Here is a 17365-nt window from a genome sequence, read left to right as displayed (position 1 = left end):
TGACTGGAAGTATTTGCCATTCTTAAACTACACTCCTGGAAATGGAAAAAAGAACACATTGACACCGGTGTGTCAGACCCACCATACTTGCTCCGGACACTGCGAGAGGGCTGTACAAGCAATGATCACACGCACGGCACAGCGGACACACCAGGAACCGCGGTGTTGGCCGTCGAATGGCGCTAGCTGCGCAGCATTTGTGCACCGCCGCCGTCAGTGTCAGCCAGTTTGCCGTGGCATACGGAGCTCCATCGCAGTCTTTAACACTGGTAGCATGCCGCGACAGCGTGGACGTGAACCGTATGTGCAGTTGACGGACTTTGAGCGAGGGCGTATAGTGGGCATGCGGGAGGCCGGGTGGACGTACCGCCGAATTGCTCAACACGTGGGGCGTGAGGTCTCCACAGTACATCGATGTTGTCGCCAGTGGTCGGCGGAAGGTGCACGTGCCCGTCGACCTGGGACCGGACCGCAGCGACGCACGGATGCACGCCAAGACCGTAGGATCCTACGCAGTGCCGTAGGGGACCGCACCACCACTTCCCAGCAAATTAGGGACACTGTTGCTCCTGGGGTATCGGCGAGGACCATTCGCAACCGTCTCCATGAAGCTGGGCTACGGTCCCGCACACCGTTAGGCCGTCTTCCGCTCACGCCCCAACATCGTGCAGCCCGCCTCCAGTGGTGTCGCGACAGGCGTGAATGGAGGGACGAATGGAGACGTGTCGTCTTCAGCGATGAGAGTCGCTTCTGCCTTGGTGCCAATGATGGTCGTATGCGTGTTTGGCGCCGTGCAGGTGAGCGCCACAATCAGGACTGCATACGACCGAGGCACACAGGGCCAACACCCGGCATCATGGTGTGGGGAGCGATCTCCTACACTGGCCGTACACCACTGGTGATCGTCGAGGGGACACTGAATAGTGCACGGTACATTCAAACCGTCATCGAACCCATCGTTCTACCATTCCTAGACCGGCAAGGGAACTTGCTGTTCCAACAGGACAATGCACGTCCGCATGTATCCCGTGCCACCCAACGTGCTCTAGAAGGTGTAAGTCAACTACCCTGGCCAGCAAGATCTCCGGATCTGTCCCCCATTGAGCATGTTTGGGACTGGATGAAGCGTCGTCTCACGCGGTCTGCACGTCCAGCACGAACGCTGGTCCAACTGAGGCGCCAGGTGGAAATGGCATGGCAAGCCGTTCCACAGGACTACATCCAGCATCTCTACGATCGTCTCCATGGGAGAATAGCAGCCTGCATTGCTGCGAAAGGTGGATATACACTGTACTAGTGCCGACATTGTGCATGCTCTGTTGCCTGCGTCTATGTGCCTGTGGTTCTGTCAGTGTGATCATGTGATGTATCTGACCCCAGGAATGTGTCAATAAAGTTTCCCCTTCCTGGGACAATGAATTCACGGTGTTCTTATTTCAATTTCCAGGAGTGTACATTGTCGGTGACAACCACTTCGAGACAAGCGTGGAAATAAGAGCGATGTTGATACAACAATAAGTTTGTCAAAAAATCTCTACTTACAATACATTTAAATTCTCAGAAAAAAAGGATGATTTAACGATTTCCTGAACACACTCGTGACAATCGTGAAATAGGTACTAAGACATAGATTTACTTCCATAGCACAGGCATCGGTAGAAGGATCAAAAAGTAATGAGTAATTGATTTTCTTGTTCTAAGACTTTTACGTTTGTGTAGAATGTTAAGTTTTCACTTGCTTGATAGGACTGTGAGCTACTTAAATTACGAGAGTCGTTCAATAAGTAATGATCCACATTTTTTTTCTCAGAAGACATTTATTGTTAAGAGACAGAATTTGATGACAATATACGTCAACATGTCTCGTCCATATCCTTTTTTTCTACGTAGTCTCCGTCACGTTCTATGGCGCCAACTTTGTGCTAGTAAAAGCTATTGTCCTGTAGGCGCAGCCATGTTTTCACTTCATGACCGACACTCTCATCATCTTCAAAGTGCGTTCCCCATAGAGAATCGTTAAGCGGCCCAAAGAGACGGAAGTCCGCGGGTGCCAGGCCTGGACTATAGGGTGGATGAGGCAATGGTGTCCGTCCTAATTTTGCGATGTGTTCCTGGATTCTCAGATTGGTGTGTGGGTGGGCATTATCGTGTTGGAGTAAGATTTCTGCTGGATTCTTGTCCGACCGAACACGTCCAAAACGTATGACTCTGAATTGATGGTTCAGCTCCATGACATCATATCCACGAGAATGACGCCATCACAATCCCAGAAGACCATGACTTTTTCGGCAGACGGAGTTGTCTTGACTTTCTTCTTTTGTGAGGAATGAGGATGATGACACTACATGTATGTGGTGAACCCAGCTTTCGTCCTCCGTAACGATCCGTGACAGAAAGACCTCTCCATCGGTCTTAAAACGCTCCAACAATTCAGATGATATGGTCTTTCTTTGAAGCTTGTGGTCCGCTGTGAGCATTCGTGGTAGCCATCGTGAACACCTCTTTGAATATCCAAGAGTCTCGATCACTGCAGACGCACTTCCAATACTGACTGATTACTTTAGAGCCACTTGTCGAGTTGTGATGTGCCGATCGGCACGAAAAGTGGCATCCGCACGATTCAGCATGTCTGGAGCAGTAGCTGTGGCAGGACGTCCCGAGCGTGGCTGATCATGGAACTCGGTTTATGCATTTCCTGAGGCTGTGACTTTCTTTACCCATCGCCCAACTGCACTCCTATCAACTGTAAAATCGCCAACACTGCACACAAACGTTTGTGGATGTTCACCACGGTTTATTTTTCCACGCACAAGCGCGCTGCTTACAACGTGAGTCGTATGTCGACTCCATTTAGACGCTGTAGTACGGCTCTGCCATCTGCCAGCACGGTTCGAAACTTCACCAGCGCACAGAACAAACATCAAATATGAAGCACCAACAAGGACTTTTGTCTATATATATCAATGGCTTTTAAAAAATGTGGGACATTAGTTATTGAAAGATCTACATCTAAATCTACATTTATACTCCTCAAGCCACCCAACGGTGAGTGGCGGAGGGCACTTTACGTGCCACTGTCATTACCTCCCTTTCTGTTCCAGTCGCGTATGGTTCGCGGGAAGAACGACTGCTGGAAAGCCTCCGTGCGCGCTCGAATCTCTCTAATTTTACATTCTCGATCTCGTCGGGAGGTATATGCAGGGGGAAGCACTATATTCGACACCTCATACAGAAACGCACCCTCTCGAAACCTGCACAGCAAGCTACACCGCGATGCAGAGCGCCTCTCTTGCAGAGTCTGCCACTTGAGTTTGCTAAACATCTCCGTAACGCTATCACGCTTACCAAATAACCCTGTGACGAAACGCGCCGCTCTTCTTTGGATCTTCTCTATTTCCTCTGTCAACCCGACCTGGTACGGATCCCACACTGATGAGCAATACTCAAGTATAGGTCGAACCAGTGTTTTGTAAGCAACCTCCTTTGTTGATGGACTACATTTTCTAAGGACTCTCCCAATGAATCTCAACCTGGCACCCACCTTACCAACAATTAATTTTATATTATCATTCCACTTCAAATCGTTCCGTACGCATACTCCCAGATATTTTACAGAAGTAACTGCTACCAGTGTTTGTTCCGCTATCATATAATCATACAATAAAGGATCCTTCTTTCTATGTATTCGAAATACATTACATATGTTTATGTTAAGGGTGAGTTGCCACTCCCTGTACCAAGTGCCTATCCGCTGCAGATCTTCCTGTATTTCGCTGCAATTTTCTAGTGCTGCAACTTCTCTGTATACTACAGCATCATCCTCGAAAAGCCGCATGGAACTTCCGACACTATCCTCGTATTCAAAATTACAATAATTTATATTGCAGGAAGGACTATCTGCCTCACTCTTTGTTAATTTGTCTGCTGATTGCAGGCAAAGGCTAGATGAAATAACACACGACATGACAGGCCTTTATGGAAGGAGGCTTTTTTCAAAGTAAGTGACGTTAGAACATTTATTCTGGCTAAGAGAGGCATTCAATAAGTAATGTAACACATTTTGTTCTACGGTCGCAGGTTCGAATCCTGCCTCGGGCATGGATGTGTGTGATGTCCTTAGGTTAGTTAGGTTTAAGTAGTTCTAAGTTCTAGGGGACTGATGACCACAGTAGTTAAGTCCCATAGTGCTCAGAGCCATTTGAACCACATTTTGTTCTAGGCCAGTTTTGGTTGGAAATACGCGTAATTTGTTGTGAGAAATCATGGAACATTCCCACTTCAACCATTATAGTTTCATGAGCTTCCGAAAGGTGGCGGCGCTATACGTAGCTTTCAAAATGGCGTCTGTAGTGGGTGTGCATTCAAGCAGAGAGCTGGTACTGAATTACTTTTGGCGGAAAACCATAACATTGCAGATACTCATAAGCGCTTGCTGAATGGCTACAAAGATCTTAAAGTGAAAAGAAGCATGGTGAGTCATTGGGCGTGTCTCCCGCCATCAGGGCAGAGCAAACCCGTCCGATCTCACGCGTGCCAGCTGACCACACGCAGTTGTCACTCTTGCAGTGTTGGAATGCGCGGACAGTCTTATTTGAGGCAATCGACCAATCATAATCGAACACCTCACTGCACAACTGGACGTCTGTTGGTAGTGCTGAGACACATGTCTACTAGTCGGGGCGCTCAAAGGTGTCTGCCTACAGGGTTCCCTGAAGACCATAAAGATCAACGAAGGACCTCATATGCGGAATTGCTTGTGCGTTCCTGTTGTTCTCTATCTTATTGCCGATACAGCTGTAGCCTCACTAAAATGTAGACTAGAGATCATGGACAATCATAGTAAATGTTCCTGCTGTCTGCACGATTTTCATTATCTGCGTATGTGGGATGGTGGAAAACTAAAACGTACATACATGGTGCTAAGGACTATGTTAAGTGATGGTGTTGACTGGGACAAAAGGATCTGAGCACCCATTATACCTTATGGAGATTCTCCACAGAACACATTACCTTATATTACAAGAAGCAATTTTATTGACTTTCCTCAGTATTTTTGTAAACTTACAAATCTTTCTGATTTTAAATATGTATGTAGCTAGTTGTGAAAGGAGTTTTTCAAAACACAAGATGAAGACATTCCTTAGGTCAACAGCAATACCCTAAAGTCAATAGATAATTATACTATTTTGAAAGATTTTACTGAGTTCAAGGCCAGAAAAGTTTCAGTATTATTTTTACTTAATGGGAAAATGGCCAGTATGTGTACATAATAACTGTACAAATCATACACGACTTTATTAATATTTTTCGGTTGTACTGGACACAAATTTGTGTTTTCCTTTTTAGTTTGACACATAAAATTTTGTATGTTTGCTAATTTTCAGTTACTTCCATGGAAAATTTTCTAAATTTTCCGTACTTATTTCTGAGTTTTCTTCAGATATAATATATAACTTATGCAATTAAATAATTTCTTATGTATAGCATGTCAATCTAAAATGTATATCTGCCCCAATTTTTTCGATGAAAAACTAAAGAGTTTGTAAACTATAGTTTAAAATTTTCCATTATTAAACAAATTCTTTCCGCTCAGTTTATCGGATAGCACATTCATTCAAGCTAGAATAATAAAATGACTCTAGTTATTTCTGCCTTCATTAAAAGCTTTCAAGGACCTCAGGAGGTATCTTAATGGAAATGTATTGTTTCTTCTTTGATCAGTTAGCACTGAAGATTCAGAAACTTATTTCTGTTACAGATGTACTGTGTATCACTTATTTTAGAAGAAATATCAACCCATTTCCACTGTCACTAGATTTATTTTACAAAGATCTTACCAAAAGTCCAATAACAGGGAACTGATGTCTGAGGGAAAAAGGAGGCGTCAAAGATGTGTCGCTTGTGCAGAAAAACGTTCTCGAAGCGGTCCTGGTTTTATCAGAAATTTGTGGTTTTCCTGTAGTTTTCCCGCCAGTTTTACTGTTCTTTTTCACATTATATCGTAACTTTACAGAGCCGCACTTGTGCTAATAGCCACACAGAGAATAACCCAAGAATTGTTTACATTTTCTTGTTTATTTACTCTCGCTGACGTTTTTATTTTTCAAAATAGCACATGCGCAATACACTACAAACATGTTATTGGGGCATCTTTTCTCATTTTGCAACACGCTCCTGCAGTTAACTGGAAGCTAGTAAGTGTATAAAATTGAATATCTTACCACTCCGCAGGCAAATATGATTTTATAAACATTTTCTTCCTTTTTAAGATTAAATGTAAAACTTCAGATTAAATGTAAAATTTGTTATAGCAGCAAAGGAGCTCGAGCAAACAGATGATAGTGTCATATTGTTTAAACAGAGCTTGGTGCATCGTGCTGCTCCTAATATACGACAGAAACAAACAGGTTTGAACAATATATGACTATTAAAAATTACTATATTTTTCGAGTGAAAATCCATTTTTATTCAATAATAATTTGAGAAGTTTACATAAATCACAAGAGAAAAAAGTTTACACATATGTACGTTGCATAGTTGTTATCACACTTCATTGGTGCTTCCTATCAAAGTAACATCCACATGGATCTTGGGAGATCATTTCTTTGGAAGAGACTTCACGGGAGAGATTTACTGGAGGAAGATCCCGCTTCAGGGGATTTTACCTTACCAAGAAGTATTAAACATTCCGATTCAAATTTATTGAATTCACTAACAGACATATTAGTGAGAAAAGGCTCCAATTGAGACAACAATTTCTTCACCTTTCCTTTTGCTATGGGAGAATTACCTTGGCTATCACGCCGAGAGTTTCCTGTGCTTGACTGTCCTCGATATTTACGTTCATGACCATTGTACATCTTCAAAGCAGCTCCAAGGTTATCAGGTAACTGATAACTGCCTAGATCCTTTACCACCTTGTTCCATGTTGTCTTGCACTGATTCCCTAAAACAAAGAAGTACATTCTCAATATGAAAACAGCATTGTAAATTTTTTGTTGATTAAACAACTCCATAATAACGTTATAATTAATATTAGTATGAAATAAATTTCAAATGATAAATACTTGAATTACGTAGTTTTCATTTACTTTTTTCATATTTTTAGCGACTCAACGATCACGTGTGCCTCTTTTCATCACACATTTGCAGTACTGTTGGGGGTATTGTAGAAGAGACAATAATAATTCGTAGTCTGTTGAGAAAGGAGTAAATGAATTTACGAAATCATCAGTAATGGAAAAGGACACCTGAACACGCTGAACCAATATTTTATGTGATATTGGAGTACTTTGTAATACTGTTTTAAAAGACTGCAATGTAAACGAAAAAGAGCGTATATTACCCGTATAGGACACTTTAGTTATGTTACCAGTAAGGGAAAAAACTGCGTCGGCGTGAGGTATTTTCTGGTTGCCCACTTCAGGGTCTGCTGTATCGTAGGGGCAAGCATGCAGCTTCCACGATGTTGCAGTTCTTATGACCAGCACCTCGAGCCTCCCACTCCCTTCCCCCACCCATTTAACCAATTGTATAATTGTTAACCAATGTATAAATGGCGGGCTGTACTATGGACAGAGGCATCCTGCAAGGTGGCGTTTTTTACCTTTATCGCAAAAATTTATTATTCAGTTAACACTACCCTTTTCTTTATTGCTGTAATTCACTGTCTTAATGCTTTGCATTTATTGCCTTTCTGTTATCCTCCTTATCTTCATTAGGATAACTTACAGTTGCCACATGTTATCTTAGACCCTTTCCCTAACTTCTATAATTTATTATCCGTATTGCTGATGTTTATTACACAATTAGTTTAATTTATGACACAAGATGGCGTCTAAGATGGATGAAGTTGACATCAGTATTAATCACGGCTGCCAAAAATGATGGACATGTTAACTACAACCACCAGTCCAAAATAGAATTTCAAAGGCATGTGTGCACCAGTAATTCTTTAAAAACATGCTACTGATCATACAGTACATCCCAGCATTATGCTAAGGGTAAAATTAAGAAAATCCTGATTAGAGTTCTCGATTGAGAATTGTATTTTGCATAGGCTTTTTACTTAAGAAGTTTTGGGACATTTAGACACAATGTAAGACATTACACATTATAAAGGTATGTGTGTAACTACCTTTTTGTAAACAAAGCGCACTCTTTCTACGTGATAATAAGGTGTAAGGATGCTTTCCGTGACTTTAAAATGTTTGAGGTAATGTTCCCACACTTCGAAGTATGTTGCTACAGTGCAGACAGACTACAGGCGGTTGCCATGTGCGGTGAGTACTGGCAGAGTGGCCGTTACGAAATTAGATACCTCAAGGTCATATCCGCTGCTTGTAGTTCACCAAAGCTAAGCGCTGTGATTCGCCTGCCTCATTGCCTTGTTGGCCTATGTAGACTATTAACACTGCAGTAGGTCAGTGCCCGCTGAATGTTTCCATGTGATATGTGTGGGTTCAGTCTTCCGTAGAACAGTGCATTGACTGGTATTTGGTAGTGAGAGAAATGCAGGAGCCAGGGCCTAGATGCAGTGCTTCTCTGGCCACCGTACGTAAAGGAGAAAAGACGTTGGGAAACAATCTAAAATTGCGGTACTGATGTGGCTAACAGTGAAGGAGCCAGAAATAATATAAATTTTGCTCAAGTTCATAAAATGACAACAAAACGTTGCGGTATTTTCGAATCGGCTGTATTCTGTATTAACAGTGCATTAACACTGGCAGAATCTCTATAGGTGAGCAAGTGCTCTGATTCTTCAAGAAATGGATACAAATGAAAACTAACAGAATTTGACGATTTTGAAGGAATGTTTGTGCATAGAACTGTGTTTCGATACCATAACAGAGGAGAGTATCCGACTGCTAAAAAGATACAGTGTGATCTCTGTGAAAAAATTAATTATCCTAGCACAGAGACCTCGGTTCTTTGTCTTTTCTCCACACTTGGTTTTTGATTCAGAAACTATGATGATGGACAAAAATTTTTAATGGAATACTGAGACTATGTTTTGTGTAAAATGCTCTTACTGCATCCTGAGGACGATAGTATAGTGTTATACGCTTGTATTATACTTCGATAAAACTTGGGTTACACAAAACCACATACAAAAAAATATATGAACACATGTGCGGAAAAACGGGCTAACGCTCAAATGTAAAAGCTTAGAGATAAGTGCTGCCATCTGTTGCTGGGTGCGGGAACTATCAAAATTCACACTGGTGTCACATCCCCCTAAATATCACTTACGGCTGATTTGAGAAATCAAGGCTTCGTATGAAATGTATTTTTTTTTTTAATTTCTTTTTTTTTGGTTGTTTGAGATCTCTTATTTTCCTTGCCGCTCATGAGACAGAAACAGAGTGTAAAACTGCTATAGACTCGTCTTCACTATTCCTGGAGGTTTGTTCGTATATTGTAATGAGAAGGGCCAAAATTGGTTGGCCAGGGGTATTATAAAATTGACGATGACGAATAGCAATTTGAAAAGAGAGAGAGAGAAGGCATGATGTTGTTGGACCATGGGTGTGAGGGGTAGTTGTTTCAGAGAAGCACTCTTCTTCAGACATGATTTTTAAGGTATTTAAGATATGGGAGCTTGTACCATGTTTCAGTTAGTAAAAAGCTATACAGCAGATGGGTCAATCATAATGTCAGATGGGTGGGTTGGTTATGAAAGTTTAGACGAAATTGGATACATAAATTTGGTTGTGAGTCATTCCGTTGAATTTAGGAACAAAAAAAACAGGGGCATGCACAAACAGAACTGAAGGGTATTCGGGGGGGATAAAAAGTATTATTGGATGAGGGAAAAGGAAAATCGGTTGTTTTAGATTTTTTTGGAAGGTGTGGGGAGGATGTATGTGCCAAAGTAAGAGAGTTAAATTTCTTTTTTGGAGAGGAGGTGCATTTTGCTTTTTTGTTGTAATATTTACAATTATTTTTATTTCGTTAATTTTCTTTCATTTTTGGTTTATATTAGTACTAAAGTATTACCACAGTTTTTTTAAATGGTTCACATAGCCTTGATTTCTTGGACGTCAACCTGTTGGAGATACTACTCTGCAACTGATGTGTATCCTATTACCTTAATTTTCATTTCTGTACTAGTTTTGTCTGACAGTGACTTCCTGTGTGATGGTTCTTGCACTGTGCGTTGATGTTGGCAATTGTTTGATGTTGATGTTGGCGAATTTATAAATATCAGTTGGGTAAATGTAGCAGTAGCGGGAAAAGGGAGATGTATTTTTTGGAAATATTAAAGTTCCGAATTTCCGAGAGACTGGTTACCTCGTGAGTCAATAGAACAGCTTAATGTCATGATAATAGATTGGTTTAGCCGGAGATCAAGGTTAGGATAGAATGTGACGAGTTGGATGTGGGTTGGCAAAGCCAACTTATCTTACAATGGAAAAGGTGTCTGTAGTGACTTACTGATCTGTAACATAACCTGAGGTCTAGGTTAGATCGGAATGCAACAATTAGTTTGTAAGTTATCAAAGTCAAGGAATGTGACAGCGGAAAATATTTCTACACACTGATCTGTAGCATATCCCGAGGTCTAAGTTAGACTGGAATGCAACAGTCTAATTGCGAGTTGGCCAAGCCAACGAATGTGACTGCGGAAAATCCTTTCTGAGGTGATAGACCGATCTGTAGCGTAGTCCGAGGTCTAAGTTAAGTTCTAATGCAACAGTTAGTTTGTGAGTTATCGAAGTCAACGAATCTGACAGCAGAAAAGATATCTATGGTGACACACTGATCTGTAGCGTAATCTGTGGTCTAGGTTAGGTTGGAATGCAGCAGTTTGGCTGTGAGTTGCCAACGAATCTGACAGCGGAAAAGCTTTCTGTGGTCACAGATTGATCTGTAGCGTAGCCTGAGGTCTCAGCTAGGTAATAACGTAACAACTTTCTCGTAGAGTACCAAGTGGTTTGAGTTATGTAATCTGCAAATGACGGCCAGGTGTCTAAGGAAACAAATACCAACACGAATTTACCATGCCTGGTTTATTGTACTGTATGTGATGACATATGATGCTCTTCGCAGTATCATAATTGTTTTGCGACTTTGCCGAATATTTGGACTGTGTGGTTCAGTTACGAGTTGTTAGTAGAAAACTGCAGCTGGTATTATCTACGAAAGAGTATTGTCATTGGCAAAAATGTTCAAATGTGTATGAATTCCTAAGGGACCAAACCACTGAGGTCATTGGTCCCCAGACTTAGACACGACTTAAATTAACTTATGCTAAGAACAACACACACATCCACGCCCGAGAGGAGGACTCGAACCCCCGGCGGGAGGGGGCGCGCAATCCGTGACATGGCGCCTCGAACCCGGCGACCACTCTGCGCGGCATTGTCATTGGCTGATAGCATACTAACGGTTTAACGTTATGGGTTTGTTATTGGTGATGCCTGTTTGATTTAGTTCCAAACACGACCCGGTTTGCGAGGAATTATTTATTACAGATATATCGCTGTTTTCGAGTGTAATATGTTACGGTTATTCGCGAAGCAAATATTATTTCCCAGATTCATGGGAGTCTTTATGAACAGTACTAGACTTTGGAAAAGTAGCTGAGCCTTTAAATGTATTTTTAGTTTACTTTTTGGTATGATAGTTTCGTTTCTTTCGTTTAGCAGCATTGTTTCTTTTTCAGTTACATGGGCTGAGTTTTCAGAAAATTAACATGTATTTCTTACTTAGGTAGTCTGTGATTTTCAACAGATACCGGCAGTTTTAGTTCTTGGTTATGATTCGATTTAAGTCCAACAGTTGACTTACTGAAGTGTATTTCGGAATTGTTTCCATTTTTTACCAGAATAATTTCTTTTGACTTCATATTTTACGCTTCGGCGTCCATTATAGTAGTAGAGTGTGTGTTTACGACAGGGACTACTCGGTTACTTTTTCGTTCTAGAAAGTATTTCTTTTACTTTCATTACAATATTCGTAATCGGAAGTATTGACTTTGCAACGTTGTTTTTTTTCCCTTCATTCACTGTTTCTGTCTATTACGATGAAGAAATCCACATTTATATGACGTCACTTTGGGCGTAATATTTACGACGTGTGTCGCATGTTTCTTACGTCACTCCCCAAAGCCAACATCTCGTATCGAAGACTCCTCTTTATCCCCTGAGAGCAGCCTACCAGAGACGCCATCTTCCTCACTGCTCTCCCGTGCTCCCAGCCACGCACTGCGGCAGCCAAAGAGCACAGAGCACTAGGGCCTAGTCCATCTTATTCCCTGAACTCAACTCAGCATCCCCAATCAGAGTGACACGTTTCCTGTATCCATGTGCAAATTCAACGTCACAGGCGGCGTGCTGCAATGGAGAACATTACACAGTTTTCGTCACCTGAAATACAGCTTCTAAACTGAAGGGTAATGTTATTTCACAGGTACGCCTACAACATTTACTGGACCCAAACACTATGTAATTTGATATATAATGCATAATACATTTCTATGTAGTCAGCATTAAACAGGAAATCGCAGTAGACTTTGAGAAAAAACAGATATTTTATAGGCAGACTCATTACTTACATGTACAGATTTGCGTGGCATGTCGCTGGCTATGTAGACAAGTATCACAACCGGAAAAACGTTGTTGGAATCTTATGATGCAATAGTACCATCCCATTTGATAGAAAGGTGTCTTGATCCCTTTCTTGTCACAGGCTATGTAGACAACTAACACGACCAGGAAAGTGATTCATCTCGATGTAATGTATAGTAATACTGTCGGTGATTTTCTTGGAATCTGATCACTATGAAAAATGAAATGAAATTATCGTGTGGCATTGTTGACCAGGAGGCACCATCCGAGGATGTTCGGCCACCGGGTTACAAGTCTTATTTCAAGTGACGCCACAATGGCGACTTGCACGTCGGTGATGACGGGATGATGATGAGGACACCTCCTGATAGGTGGTGTATTAAACGTTGGTATAAACAGTTTACAGAGAATTTCAGCCAATCAAGTTTTTGGTCCCTTTTTCTTCGAAGGTGCTACTGTAACTGGACTACAGTATCTGGAGATGTTAAGAGAATTGGCTGTTCCCTCAGCTCGAATAAGAAGTACAACAATTCATATTTCAGCAGGATGGAGCGCCACCACATTGGCACTTATCTGTCCGTAACTACCTGAACGTCAACTACCCGAGGCGATGGATCGGCCGCCAGGCAGCCCGTGACAGAGCACTTCATCACTGGCCTCCAAGAAGCCCTGATCTTACCCCCTGCGATTTTTTCTTATGGGGGTATGTTAAGGATATGGTGTTTCGGCCACCTCTCCCAGCCACCATTGATGATTTGAAACGAGAAATAACAGCAGCTATCCAAACTGTTACGCCTGATATGCTACAGAGAGTGTGGAACGAGTTGGAGTATCGGGTTGATAATGCTCGAGTGTCTGGAGGGGGCCATATTGAACATCTCTGAACTTGTTTTTGAGTGAAAAAAAACCTTTTTAAATACTCTTTGTAATGATGTATAACAGAAGGTTATATTATGTTTCTTTCATTAAATACACATTTTTAAAGTTGTGGTATTCTTTTTGAATCACCCTGTATATCACATGATATCACATGTTATAACATATGTTATCATATGTTATGTATTGAAGCTTGACAACTATATTACGCCACTGCACAATACTCCGATACATAGTGCTAAGTGCCTCTCTATCTGCAAGGTCTGTGATGATTTTGATCCCATGAAAAAAGAAAATAAAATTAAATGTATGCCGAGGGCCTCCCGGCGGGTAGACCCGATCGCCTGGTGCAAGTCTTTTGAGGTGACGTCACTTCGGCCTGATGAGGATGAAATGATCCCATAAGGGTGTCACTGAGTGATTGGCGAATACCTCCCCAGCCCTGTCGACTATGAAGCACTCTTAAAACGTAGTTACAAGAATCGAAGTAAAGCATTCCCTCATTATTATTTACAGATTATGGCCTTCCTACTACTGTTTCCTCTGCCTATAAAGACAATAATGACAGCATTTTTAAAGAAATGGATTGACACTGATATTTTTTTTTAAATATTGGATTTACTCCCGATACGTAGTTTCCATGCATCATACACCGCCGCAGTTGTAATTTACGAAGTGTGTAGTATTGTACTACATAACCCTAAGGTGTTCTGTGGTGTGCGTACTGTAAGACCTTCGGTACACACACCATCAGATTATTTGACTTGTCGCTCTAACGAAGTAGGCGAGTGTCAGCAATATGTCTCGTGGTCTTATCGTGGCGTGTTTATCTTCTGCCGTTAGGTCAGACGATAGAAATGCCACTTGCACGCTTAGAGTAGCAGATTGACGGTGACCAACTTTAAACAGAACTTGATTAATTTTCACTCACATTTATTAAAATAATAAAAATCATAGACATTACGTAACTTGATTCTGGATGCTGTTTACAAATGACAATCTGAAGTTCCTTTGGTCTTGGTACGTTAATCTTATTCTCACATATCTCTGATACTTGACAAAGTGTCCATTCATTTATCTTCATGGCTATGTACAGGAATATGGTAATATTATTAGGCGCAGACTGAAACTTGACTATAGACTGTTACACTGGTGCAGACTAAAGCAGACTGGTACAGACTAATGCAGACTGACTAATCGGAGGTCTGTACACTCGTCATAATACTGTGGTGTCACCGCCAGACACCACACTTGCTAGGTGGTAGCCTTTAAATCGGCCGCGGTCCGTTAGTATACGTCGGACCCGCGTGTCGCCACTGTCAGTGATTGCAGACCGAGCGCCACCACACGGCAGGTCTTGAGAGACGTTCTAGCACTCGCCCCAGTTGTACAGCCGACTTTGCTAGCGAAGCTACACTGACCAATACGCTCTCATTTGCCGAGACGATAGTTAGCTTAGCCTTCAGCTACGTCATTTGCTACGACCTAGCAAGGCGCCATTACCAGTTTATATTCAGTGTAATAATGTCTAAACAAGAGCGATGTTCTCCAATTGTGGATTAAAGTTAAGTATTCCAAGAACTACGTTCTTTTCTTTATAGGATAATTACTTTACCTTGTTCCAGACCTCACGCCAATCTGCGTGAGCTTAACGCGTGCCTTTCGGCTACCTCCGAGTGGCTTGGCTGTCTTGCCACGCCGCTACAAATACCTCGCGCGTTCAGGTATCACTGCGCGAGTGTGATCTGCGAGGAGAAAAGGTTCTACATCAGCAGCAATCTCATTGGCTGCGTTACATATTAATACACGGATTGGCAGAAGCAGAATTTGGTCTGTCTCTAAGACAGCGCCATCTCGCAGTGCGGCGACGGACGAGCGTTGCGCCTGTGCTGTTGTGCTTAGCGGGGCGCGTTCTAGTGGGAAAGTTGTGTACGCGCTGACTACGCGGAACTATGTACACAACATGTTCGAAACAAGATTATTACTGCTAGCCCAGTAGTTTGTTACTATTATTTATCTACAACATACTGATTTATGGGGTAAACTATTGGAAATCTGTTTGTTTGTTTGTAAATAGATAACTATCAGGAATCTTAATATAGTTAGTTATACGAATCTGTTATGACACAAATTCGTTGCATTCGGTACAAAGTTGCTGATTTCGCGTCTCTCCTCATGAGAAAGCCATTTTTAGCACATAATTCAGACATATTATTAGTTCACTGCTGTCAGGAACCACACTGTACTTTTACAGAATATGGACGATATTTTTAGTGTTGTATATTTATTACAGTATAGAGATGTGATATCATATCCCTCTTACATCTAATGCTTACGCTAAATACTACACCATGGCGAACTGTTTTATGCAGCGCACAACGCCTTCAAAAACCATGTATGAAGTTGTGAAACGCACACGATCGCTATGCTGAAACCATTAGTCCTGCAAAAATGATGAACAGGAGTATTCCGTACTGGGATTCGTCTTTGCTGGAGACGACGATTTTCCAGCAATTAATTAAAAACGTATTTGAATGTCACCTTGGTATGTTTCTCTCCAATAATTCGAAAACTACGGCCTCTAGCGAGGTCGTATCCCAGTATAAAACTTAACTACATCAAATTTCTTACAAAAAGCTCCCGTTAATTTTTCATGTAGCACTTATAGTTCGCACGTAGCGAGTGACAGATTATAGATATCTTACGAATGGTATTTGAAAGCATTACGGGTTGCATAAAATCCATGGATAGGGGCAGCTGAAACATCCTGTCTCTCCCGAAAGTTGTCAGGCGCATCTTCTCTGGTGTTTCAGCAGATACTTGCGATTTCGTCACGTCTTTCATACGAAGCCTACTGTCGATGGTAAGCGTCAGTTTCTTTTTCTGTTACAAACAAAATGATTTTTAAAGCTGAGTGTCCATTAGATAGAGCGATCCGAAATTAGTCCAGTGCGGGCTTTGTTTCATAGATATGTATTAACAAGGACAGAAAATGTCAAAGAACATCTCGCAATCTATCAGCAAAAGCACTCAAGCTGACTGCTACCGCCAAGAAAGTAGCGCTACTCAGTCGCTGCTAGATTGGGCCTTTATTGTCGCTGTTAATACACATCGATAAAACGAATATCGCACTACACTAATTTGGGAGGGCATTAACCAATGGACCGTTAAAACTCCGATTCAAAAATAATTTTGATTGGCACGAAAAACAAGCCAACGGGCTTGGCGCAGTGGTAACACTGTTTCCTGTCACATCACCGCAGTTAAGAGCTGTCGGACTGGGCTAGGACTTGGATGGGTGACAGTGTACTGTTTGCCTTGTGAGGTAAACTGAGGAGCTACTTGATTGAGAAGTAGCCGCTCCGGTCTCGTAAACTGACATACGGCCGGGAGAGCGGTGTGCTGACCACAAGCCCCTCCATATCCGTATCTAGTGACGCCTGTGAGCTGAGGATGACGCGGCGGCTGACCAGTATCGTTGGGCCTTCATGGCCTGTTCGGACGGCGTATAGTTTTAGTTTTCATGAGAAACAAACTGGCGCTTTCTGTTGACAATGGAGGTCGCATGAAAGACGTGAGAAGCAGTAATTATTTGGGCTGACTGCAGCTATACAACGAAAAAATAAAACTGCAAATACCTGCCGGAAAACCAGAGGAAATGCGACTGACAACTCTTAGAGGAGAAGGCCTGTATGTGAGACGTGACTCCGCATTACTGTTGCAGTGTGGGACATGCATAAAGTGTACCGAATTAATACCTGTAACCGTGAGAACAGCTGCATTCAGTATTTAACAGCGATGCGTGGTACAAAGATCAACCTCAGTATGTCGCCAAGTGCTCCTTACCCCGTGAGCTATACAAGGGGGTGTCGATATGTGCACTTTTTACTACTACAGAGCAATTAAGTTAAAAAAAT

General features: G+C 42.0%; 1 protein-coding gene across 2 annotated transcripts in view; it reads right to left on the bottom strand.

The window, feature by feature from the left end:
• Positions 1-6442: 6442 nt before the first annotated feature.
• LOC126194893 (uncharacterized) overlaps positions 6443-17365 on the bottom strand; it is a 67184-nt gene continuing 56261 nt past the window's right edge. For both annotated transcript variants that reach the window (XM_049933244.1, XM_049933243.1), the window contains exon 3: positions 6443-6946. In XM_049933244.1, coding sequence (XP_049789201.1) covers positions 6618-6946 — 329 coding nt within the window. In that variant the 3' untranslated portion in view covers positions 6443-6617. The remainder of the gene's footprint in view (positions 6947-17365) is intronic.

This window comes from Schistocerca nitens, chromosome 7, assembly GCF_023898315.1.
Source record: "Schistocerca nitens isolate TAMUIC-IGC-003100 chromosome 7, iqSchNite1.1, whole genome shotgun sequence".
In the NCBI taxonomy this organism is placed as follows: domain Eukaryota; kingdom Metazoa; phylum Arthropoda; class Insecta; order Orthoptera; family Acrididae; genus Schistocerca; species Schistocerca nitens.
This window is presented reverse-complemented; position numbering and strand designations above follow the sequence as displayed.